Source organism: Pistacia vera, unplaced genomic scaffold, assembly GCF_008641045.1.
Source record: "Pistacia vera cultivar Batoury unplaced genomic scaffold, PisVer_v2 Contig715, whole genome shotgun sequence".
Lineage (NCBI taxonomy): Eukaryota > Viridiplantae > Streptophyta > Magnoliopsida > Sapindales > Anacardiaceae > Pistacia > Pistacia vera.
In genome coordinates, this window is record NW_022196574.1 from 306,965 (window position 1) to 317,490 (window position 10,526).

At 37.6% G+C, this 10,526-nt stretch overlaps 2 protein-coding genes and 1 pseudogene across 3 annotated transcripts; 2 read left to right on the plus strand and 1 right to left on the minus strand.

The window, feature by feature from the left end:
- Positions 1–1,067: 1,067 nt before the first annotated feature.
- Positions 1,068–2,727, plus strand: LOC116114633 (annotated as a pseudogene).
- Positions 2,728–3,213: 486 nt separating this feature from the next.
- On the minus strand, positions 3,214–4,354 carry LOC116114617 (protein JINGUBANG-like). Its single transcript, XM_031400754.1, has one exon. It carries the CDS (start codon positions 4,204–4,206, stop codon positions 3,214–3,216), a length of 993 nt encoding a protein of 330 aa, XP_031256614.1. The 5' UTR covers positions 4,207–4,354.
- Positions 4,355–7,642: 3,288 nt separating this feature from the next.
- LOC116114602 (ankyrin repeat-containing protein At5g02620-like) lies at positions 7,643–10,357 on the plus strand. Of its 2 annotated transcripts, XM_031400739.1 has the most exons (4): positions 7,643–8,173; positions 8,391–8,806; positions 8,975–9,484; positions 9,579–9,791. In XM_031400739.1, the coding sequence occupies exons 1-4, from the start codon at positions 7,717–7,719 to the stop codon at positions 9,639–9,641; spliced, it is 1,446 nt and encodes a 481-aa protein (XP_031256599.1). In that variant the 5' UTR covers positions 7,643–7,716; the 3' UTR covers positions 9,642–9,791. The 2 variants fall into 2 exon arrangements, with proteins under 2 accessions (XP_031256599.1, XP_031256598.1); XM_031400738.1 differs by having other exon boundaries at positions 7,645–8,173; positions 8,975–10,357.
- Positions 10,358–10,526: the final 169 nt, after the last annotated feature.

Here is a 10,526-nt window from a genome sequence, read left to right on the forward strand (position 1 = left end):
TTTTTATTAATCCTCTTACTCTTTAATTTTATTTTATATTAGTCTCGATTCCTGGATCCGGTTCCAAAAATTTGAAACTAGAACCTACTCATTGATGACTGATTTCGGGTAAGAACTGAAACCAAACCTCGGGTATTTGTCGATTCTAGTTCCAATTGATTGTTTTGAACACTTTTAAGTGAAGCTGCTGTGACAGTGCCATGTCTGTGTTTAATTTCTACTCTATTTGCTTTATAAATTTGTTAAGAATATTAATTAAATGAAATAATATATATATATATATATTATATATTTAGTAGGTAGATCATAGATGATGATGGGGATCCAAAAGGAATGTTTCCATTTGAGCTAAATGAGCCAATTGCGTTGTTGGAACGTGGCCTTGCTTAATCTTTTATTGGTTTGTCTTTTAAAATAATTGCTACACAGTCTACCACTCAATGTGGTCGACTCATCATTAACTACAAAACAAAACAAAAGTGCTTCCATGCTTTCTTTTCAACACTAATAAACAACTAACAAATCAAACCAATAATTCATTCAACATGCATGGTTGATGTTATTTGGCTACACTCAGCACCTTCGTAATTAAAATCGGCATTAGTTTGGGTAAAGGGCAGTGAATTTTCAAATCATAAATGGAGAAAACTATTAAAATGTCAAAAAGAAATAAGATAGAAGATGAAAAAGACCACCCACCTAGGTCCCAGTACCAGTAAGAAGCAATCATACAACTCAGCTTCTTTCGACTGGTGCTGAGATGTAAAAGCATGGTGAATGATTTCACTCAAACCTCACTTTTCTTTTAATAAAGCTATTCAATATTAATGTTGTTTTTGTTAGCTTTAGATAATATTCAATATTAAAGGGAAAAATGCGATAGTATTATTTTTGGTTCAACTGTACTTGTAAATTAAATTCCAAATGAAGTCAACTGCAAACAGGGTATCCACGTAATTTGGATCTCACACTAACCATGTAAAACAATGTCAACACTACTTCACAAATGCTTATATATATATCATCTCAATGTTCCTTTGCTGCATTCATAACGTATAGCGAGCTAGCTTATCCCCTGTATAGAGAATCTCTCGTTCTCCGGTGATTATTAGTAATGGCGAAACTCGCTTTAGGAAGTCACCGTGAAGCCACCCAGTCCGACTGCATCAAAGCCCTAGTTGTTGAGTTCATTACAACCTTCCTCTTTGTGTTTGCCGGAGTTGGATCTTCCATGGCTGCTGGTATATTTATATATAGACTTGCAAATCTTCATTTTTACTTTGATCTTCTTCAAACTCTGATATTTTTCTATACTTGCTTGCATTCCTGGATCATTGGCTTTGTTGTTGTTGTGTGTGTATATATTTTGACTATTACTTAGAAGATTTTTAAGGTTCTTCATGTGAGCTGTGAGTGTTGAGTTTTAACGTGGTAGGATGAACAGACAAGTATTCAGATGGGAGTGGCCTCGTGGGGTTGTTTGCTGTGGCTGTGACACATGATCTCTGCTGGCCACATATCCGGCGGTCATCTTAACCCTGCTGTCACTCTTGGCCTCTTTGCCGGCGGTCACATCACTTTATTCCGACCATTCCTTTATTGGATAGACCAATTGCTAGCGTCTTCAGCAGCATGTTTTCTTCTCAATTATCTCACTGGAGGAATGGTAAGTCCAACTATTATCTAAAAAGAGGTTTGACATTAACTTTGTGAAAACTGAAAATTAAGATTAATCCGATAGTTAATTGACCTTGAAATAACTATTTTTAGATAGTTTGACGGTTCGTTTGAGATTCTTGGGTGTATTACTCAAGAAGTCTTGAGTTTAAATCCCTATAACTACTAATCAGAAGTATTCACTACAGACTTACCTACCTGTTAACTTTAGGACTCTGGAAGAGTAGTTGAGGTGCCCGTAAACTAATCCGAACACCATTGGAAAAAAAAAAAAAAAAAAAAAATTCCTTGAACTGGAATATTATAAATCATGTTCTTCTTTTCTATCTCCCAACTAATTATTAGGTTGTTTTTTTTTATCAGATTATAAAAATATATAATCTAAAAAGAAACAATTTAAACCACATTATTGTACCAAAGAGGCAAAGAGTGACCTGGAACCTCGTGGTTTTTTATATAATATTTTGTCGTTATATGCATAATTTCAAATGGCATTTTCTTCTTTATGTTGGTGCAGACTACACCAGTACATTCACTTGCGAGTGGCGTGGGTTACCTTCAGGGAGTGATATGGGGGATCATCCTTACATTCTCTTTGTTATTCACCGCATATGCAACAATTGTGGACCCCAAGAAGGGATCTATTGATGGGCTGGGCCCAACGCTGACTGGGTTTGTAGTGGGAGCCAACATCCTAGCTGGTGGAGCATTCTCAGGGGCCTCCATGAACCCAGCCCGCTCCTTTGGTCCTGCTTTGGTCAGCGGTGACTGGACCGACCATTGGGTTTACTGGGTTGGGCCCCTCATTGGAGGTGGGCTTGCTGGGTTTATCTATGAGAATTTCTTCATCATCAGATCCTATGTTCCTATTCCCTACGAGGAGTCAACTTTTTAAATTATGACGTGTATTGATGCATGTTATTAGCAATCTCTCTCGCTAAATGTACCAAGTTTGTTTCTGTTTCTTAGCTGTGGTTTCCTTTCCTTGTACTATAAATAATTTGAGGATTAATTTTATGTGATCATGTGATGTGTGCTTCATATATCCAACCAAGATAGCAAAACAAAAAACAAAAAGGTTATTAATTACGTAAAGTTAGACCATTTATTAATTTGGCCTGTACCTGTATCAGACCATCCAGAATCTGATGACCATGTGAAGGAAGTAGTTTCTTGGTGAGTTTACTTAATTGGATTGGATCTAACCGGGTAAATGATAATTCAAGTTTGCAGCACATTGTCACCTTACAAATTTAAGGGCTAACCCACTTACCCAGTGAGTAGTTGAGAAGTTATGCCAACTTAAATTGTACATTCATGATATTATCTACCATACAAAGTTTGAGGGTTAATTGCAAACTCCATCGCTATCTAGGATTGTGGTGTAACGTATACGTAGATCCAAAACACAGTACAGAAGTCATCACTGTTATGTATAGCAAACAAAATCATATGGATTTATTTGGGCTATTACTTGCACTTGTTTCTACAACATCTAACAAAGAGAAATTAAAAATGTCTGCTAATTTATTAATTTTATTGAAAATAATTACTTCTAATCTTCCTGTCTACCCATGAAGGAGACAACACAGGACTCATCTCATACTCCATCTTCGTCTTTGAGTCATTACGATCCGAATAATCTAAGCACGTTTTTTCTTCAGGCATAACTTTAACTCTCCATACCTTAAAAGATTGATCCAAACTTGCGCTGTATACCAAATACCCCATCACTACTTTTGTCATCTCCAAACAAGCAGCCAAACATCTCACAGGCCCTCTATGCCCGTCTAACACAGCCAAACACTCATGAAAACAACTTCCTTCTTCTCTTCTCCACACCCTAATGGTCGTATCCTCTGAGCCACTAAATATCAACGTCTCTATAGCCACTAAGCAGAAAACAGCAAATCGATGGCCTTGTAAGAACCCGCCATGGTTAAACCTACCTGACATCTTTTCTTTCTCCCAAAAATTTATGGTACCATCAGAAGAACCTGAATATAGAAAGCAATTGCTGAATGATGAACTTAAGGCTAAGGCGTTTACCGGTGATTGTTGGAATTTCAATGTCATGGTGAGTGTATGAGAGTTTTCTCTATATACTCTCCTCCATATTTTGACAGAGCCATCAGACGAGCAAGTGAAGACACATCCATCATCTTGGTTCACCACCACTCCATTTATATTGCTTTCATGGGCCACAAACGAGTCAACACATTTTTTATCCAAAACCCTCCAAGCCTTAACTGTTCTGTCATACGAACCCGTATACAAAAGCCCCTCCGCATGGTAATAAGCCATGCAAGATACACAATCTTTATGTTGTTGACTGTTTGTTCTTGGGAATGAAAGAAATGAGCTTCTCCTGGGCATGGTTGAAATCTTTTTGGTCCGAAAAGTAGTGTCTGGTGCTGTGAAGCTCCAAACTCGAATTTTGCAATCTCTATGTGCGGTGAAAAGCATATTACCATGAGCTAAAATGGCTCGGATTTCGCCTGAACTTGATTTGATGCAACCGCGCTCCATGCAGTCTGGCTGCCTCCATGCACGAATACGCTTACTATCTGAGCCAGTGAAGACTATTCCTTTTGAGACTGATATGGAGTAGATATTGCCTTCATGGCGATGAAGGGAGGCAATGCATGTGTAAAGGATAGAAGGAGATGGAGTTTGGAGTGGAGAGAGTGTCCAGGGCGATTCTGGGCTAGGTGGTGGCAATAGCGTGACAACAGTGGAGTGACGAGGGCTAGAAGCCCTTGGCGGGCTAAATTGGAGGTCTTGGTCAGACATATCTTCATGTGTTTTGATGGTAAGGTTAGTCGGTGATTGTATTGGGTTTCTTTCTTCATCCATGAAGCTAAAGAGAGTTTTCTTGCCATAAAATTCCATGGCATGAATGAGATGTGAAAGATAAAAGAAAATGGAACTGCGTTGAGAGGATTATATGAAGAGTGATCTATTGGGGATAGAGAATTGAGATATGTATATATATATTAGAGAGCTAGAATTATAGGTTTGAGAAGGCATTGATGCGGTTGGTGCGAGTTGTGATGTTGAGCAATTAAGAAGTGATTTAGCTGTTGTTATTTGCCATTAAAGGACGGTACGCCAAGTGAAAGCTATGGTTGACATAAATTCATTAGTAGCTAGATATCATAATATAACTTAGTTGTATTACACAGACCATGATACTACTTCCCACCATATTTTTTTCATCTCTTAACTTCTTATATACACGTCATACTTCAGAATCTATGATGAGCACAAACACTTCAAATTGCAAATTTGGGAAAAGTTAACAATATTAATGTCATAAATTTTTCATCTTGTTTTCAATGAATATAAATTATGAATGTGTTTTAGCAATTAAACTTGTTCTTACAAATTATTTATTACCCAATCTTACGAGGGCTCAAGTAAATGGCACAGAGAGAGTCCAACAATAATTGAGGATAAACCCCATAATATAACCACTTACTTAACGAGCAATGAGAACCTCTTAAACATTTGCTAGTTGGCTCTCTTTCCATGATGTTTCACTTCCACCTCTTAAATGGCGGCATGAATCATGAACCAAGCCACTACAGCAATGAACCTACTACTAATTAAGTTGAAAATGATACCTAGAATCTTGCCTCAAACTAAGAACCCAGCTTTATGAATATCTAGTAATGATACTCAAACTATATATTCTACAAGGGACCGCCATTTATATATGCACATGCATAAAATTTATTTCATTCTTCACCAATGCATTGCAAGTATCTGGAGTTATTGTTAGGTAAGGATTCAACTTCTCTGCTGTCTTATAATAATTGTGTTTAGAGAAAAAACCTTATGGGTTCCTGTATATGACTGAGGAACAATTATATTGTAAAGCAAGGGGGGAGAGCCATTGAAGCCGGTGGTTATGGCAATAAGTACAGAATTGATATGGCTTTGGGCGCGTAGTAGGAAGTAGGGACACCAGAAATTGTAAAGGTAATAAAAATGGGTTAGCTGTTAGGTTTGACTGGTTGTATGCAGCAATTACATTTGATTAAGAAAGACAACCACTTTGTTGGGGTCTCAATAAAATCCCCAAGCATTCACATGTACTTATAAAATTACAAACGAAATCCACCAAACATTTACAAGAAAAAGAAAGTGGTCCTCATCCTTGTGGAATATAAATTATATATATATAACACCACGTCTTTAGGGTCTAAACTGAATGCATGGCACCTGGTTGTGTTAGAGTTGTCGACTAATTCAACATTAATGGGTTACGCAGATGCATTTGGGGGTCTCCTTGCTCGGTGAGTGGGCATAGGTTGTGGGGCCAACAGCCCTGGGCTCGTAGGCGGTTTAGGCCTTTTCTATGTATAACCGCGGTAGGATTTTTTTAAGTCATTAATTCTTTATTGGGTTTGGATTTAGCAATAGGAATCCTTATAAAATTAGGTTTTATCACTTTAAACTTAGTATATAAACATATTTTTCTCTTGTTATGAGTGTGATAACAATCATAGGATAATTCATAAATTGTAAATAAGAGAGATGAAAAAGTATTGCAATAATATTAACTCAGTTAGATATAGTCTATATTAAGTGAATCAGGATAAATCACGTTTAATATTTTTTATCTATTTACTATTTATAATTTGTTTTACTGTTATTTTGTTCCCGTCTTTATCTCTATTTCGTTCAGGTTGTTGGTGTGCCCTTTCTGCTGTTTGGCAGCGTGGTGGTATTATTAACCATATAATTGTGTGAAACAGATGGATGCTTGGAATAAGTTTATACTGTTTAACTGATGCCAAAAGGTTATGAGGTCATGAATGGCGTTATCCAATTCCGTGATATCCACGTATATCAGCAGCTGCTCTTCTTTGACTTTTTGATCACCTTATTACTCGGTTTCAAGATGTTTCTCGTTAAATTCATATTAAATTCAAGGGGAAGAGAGAATTAACAACTAGCTAGCTAGCCTGAGAAGTAAAGAGCCCTGACATATCAAATTATACATAAAACAGATTCTATTATGAAAAACAGATATAGAAAAATTATTGACTTCCAACAGTAATGGATCACCTTAAGCTTTCCCACAATCTGTCTTGATGTATAAATTGCAAACGTGCAAAAATTTATGCAGTCATCATATATTCATCAATGTTTTCATATGCGGACCGGGCCACAACTCGGTCAACGGGTCAGTCTCTAGGTCGGATGGTCCGGTCTATGCAACAAGCAGATCGAACAGATGACACCATACTACGTAATAAAATTTTAAAACTATAATAATTAATAAAAATGCTAATGTCAGTATGCCATCAATTGAAATTGAAAATTTGAAATTGCATTTTATTAACCTTGTTTAGCTATTGATTCTCTAATCTAACGGTTGAATTGCAGTTTAATATTGTTCCTATCGATTTAACTTTGGGTTAATCTAATCCCATTGCTAAAACAGGTTTTATCCATTTAGTAGACTAGATTAGAGACCAGTTTCCGATTGGACCGATGGTTTTAAAAACATGATATTCATACTAGAATAGTGAGAAAGAATATGGAATAATGCAAATGGGAAAGGAGCAAAGCATTAAATGGTCGCTGATCAGTGGTGTAAAGACAGTGTAATATAAATAATATAAAATACATACTGTGTACCAAAAGTGGACGATCAGTGTTAATGTAAGGTGTAACCCAACACCAGAATTGAACTTAGTGTGAATGTACGTTAACTCAGTAGTATAATTGAGTCATCAAATTAACATGAAATGTGGTTATGTATGTATTCTGTTAGGTATACAACCCTTTGTCTGTAGAGCGTTGACTGTTAATTATAAGACCAAGAGAGATTCACAAAAAAAAAAAATAAAAAAAATAAAAAATTGTTTTACGAAGAAAAAGAAGTCTACGAGCAATCATAGAGAAATTTCATGGCGCCTTCAGTTTGTGGAAAACAAGGCCTCCTGCCTCATTATTTATTATCTCGTCAACAACCCGTATTTCTAGTACCCCAACTATTATTCCCTCCCTCACCTATCTCCAAACATGGACAGACGCCTCTATGATACCATTCTCAGAGGAGATGTAAAAACCTTTCTTAGTATCCTTCAAGAAGAGCATTTTGAAGATACAGCAAAACAAACACTTCCACAATCTTTAAAAACAATCCTACACTTAACAGCCCGTTTTGGGCATGAGGAGTTGGCATCAGAGATTTTGAAGTTGTGGCCGGAGATGGTGTCGGCTGAGAACGAAAAATTGGAGACTCCGCTGCATGAAGCATGCAGAGAAGGGAGACTAAACATTGTGAGGTTGTTGGTGGAGAGTGATCCTATGGTTGTTTATAAGGTAAACAAAAACAATGAGAGCGTGCTGTTTATGGCATGCGAGAGAGGAAAGCTTGATGTGGTGAAGCAGCTTTTGGGGTATCCATGGTTGTTGATGTTCGAGATGGATAGCTCCACTACTTGTCTTCATGCTGCAGCTTGGGCAGGGCATACAGGTAACTAATTCGCAGTGGTTCATCTGATCATTAATACGTGACTGGACGCTAAACGTTGACCAAGTACTATCATTAATTAACTTAATTAATAGATGTTAGAATCAATTTTAATTATTGTATTCCTTTAATTGCGGTTATTATAGGACGGTCAATTTTTTGTTGCCTGCTCTAAATGATAGAATTAGCCGGATTTTTAGAATTTTTCTACATGTCGCAGACATTGTGAAAGAGCTTCTAACGGCGCGGCCACAATTGGCGTGGCAAAAGAACTTGAATGGGGGCACACCTTTGCACATTTCTTGCGGCAAAGGCCACCTAGACATAACCAGGGAGCTTCTAAAGGTAGACCCTGACCTCTCTTCTTTACAAGACAATGAAGGTCGAACACCACTCCACTTGGCTGCTATCAAAGGCCGTATAAATATTATTGATGAAATACTCTCAACCAGTCTTGAGTCAGCTGAGATGAGAACCATTTCTGGAGAGACGGTTCTACACCTTGGAGTAAAGAATAATCAGTATGAAGCGGTTAAGTTCCTGATGGAGACTCTAAACATCACGAAACTTGTTAACATGCCAGATAACGATGGCAACACTATCTTGCATTTAGCAACTGCTGGAAAGCTTTCTACTGTAAGTTCCTTGCATATTTCTTCAATTCATATTCTTTTAGGAATTAAATACTCTGACATCATTCTACAAGCGTTTTAATGTTATTTCACTGGAGATTCTGCTGCCAAATTTTATAGCTGAAATATGTTATGTTTTGTGGCCTCTTCTATGTCTTTGTTTCGAGGTTAGATGGTCATCTACATACTGAAGCTTGGCGTTAATGTAAACGCAATAAACCGCAAGGGATACACCGCTCTTGATGTTGTTGAATGCGATGCAACTAATTCTGGTGTCCTTACGATTTTACCTGCATTACAAGAAGCAGGCGCTAAGAGGTGTGACCAGTTGCCACCGATGTCACAAGAAATTCAACCCATACAAGATAACTATCCATACACACCACCTTTGAGGCCGAAAAAAGCTCCTGAATCTCCAACCCGACATCAGCGCCATCGTCATCGTCGTCGCCGAGAAAAGCAGATTGAGCTACAAAACGAGGGTCTACGCAATGCGCGCAATACAATCACGGTTGTGGCGGTTTTAATAGCAACTGTTACATTTGCGGCTGGCATAAACCCTCCAGGGGGATTTAACCAAACTACTGGGAAGTGCATAAGGGGAAGACAAACTTCTTTTAAGGTCTTCATGGTTTGCAACATTGTGGCATTATTCCTGTCCCTAGGCATAGTCATTTTCCTAGTAAGCATCATTCCTTTCCGGAGAAAATCCATGATGAAATTATTGATGGTTACACATAAATTGATGTGGGTGTCGGTTTCATTTATGGCTGCAGCTTATATGGCTTCCATATGGACGATTTTGCCACATGAGAAAGGGATGGCAGGGGTGTTGGTGACATTGATTGCTGTAGGTGGAGGGTGCACATTGGTCATTTTTATGGGACTGGGGGTATTGTTGGCGAGACATTGGCTTAGAAAATGGGAATGGAGGAAAAGGAAAGACAAAAATGGAAGCCCCAATAGTAGTGTTAGTCGGGTTGAAGAGATGCGGACGATGAAGAAAGGCAGTCGCGAATCTACCAGTAACTCCGACCTTGATAGCTCTGATCAAGGAGGTTATCATCTGTATTAGATATATATGTTCTGTAGCATCAGGAAAATTGGGATCACAGATATCAGTTATTACTAGATGAAAGTTTGGGCACTTCCGTGTACTATTGTGAGTCCTTTGATAGTGCAGCCCTGCATATGTGTTAGCGTTTCCAGTTCTGCAGTATGATTTAATTTGTACTTGATCCGCATATTCTAGTAGGTTTACGATGTGCAGAATAAGCGTCCTATTTGTAAAGGTAGATTTGTAGCTAATAATAAGGCGCATTTATAATTCTATAATCCAGTTGAGGCAGTGGCATTATTTAGTCATTACTAGCTACTCTCTCATTCAGTTGATGAGAGGGTAATCAGAATTTAGTAATCAGGGCCGTTTCTTCTGAGACAAATATCCATGCCAGTTTTTGGTAATTAACAATGAATCTGTGACCTAACACTGTCTCTTCTATTGATTTTGATTCTGCTTTTAAATATTTGCTAATATAAAAACCTTTTTCAGACAGTTGTTTACATTAGCAGAGGGAAAGGCAATGATTTATTTGAGAAACAGAGTAACTCTGTTTGTTTAGAGTGAGACTGTGATAGTGCATATCATTTTGTTTATTCTCGGGATAAACAAACGAAAGCAGACTTCATATCTAAATACATGCAGAAGATCTATTGAATAAATG

What these genes read in the sequence shown, in the direction of transcription:
- LOC116114617 (XM_031400754.1), bottom strand. Translation starts at nt 4,206, where the DNA reads ATGGAGCGCGGTTGCATCAAATCAAGTTCAGGCGAAATCCGAGCCATT.
- LOC116114602 (XM_031400738.1), top strand. Translation starts at nt 7,717, where the DNA reads ATGGACAGACGCCTCTATGATACCATTCTCAGAGGAGATGTAAAAACC. An exon ending in AGCTTGGGCAGGGCATACAG is followed by an intron (nt 8,174 to 8,390) that starts GTAACTAATTCG and finishes TACATGTCGCAG; the next exon opens with ACATTGTGAAAGAGCTTCTA. An exon ending in CTGCTGGAAAGCTTTCTACT is followed by an intron (nt 8,807 to 8,974) that starts GTAAGTTCCTTG and finishes TTTCGAGGTTAG; the next exon opens with ATGGTCATCTACATACTGAA.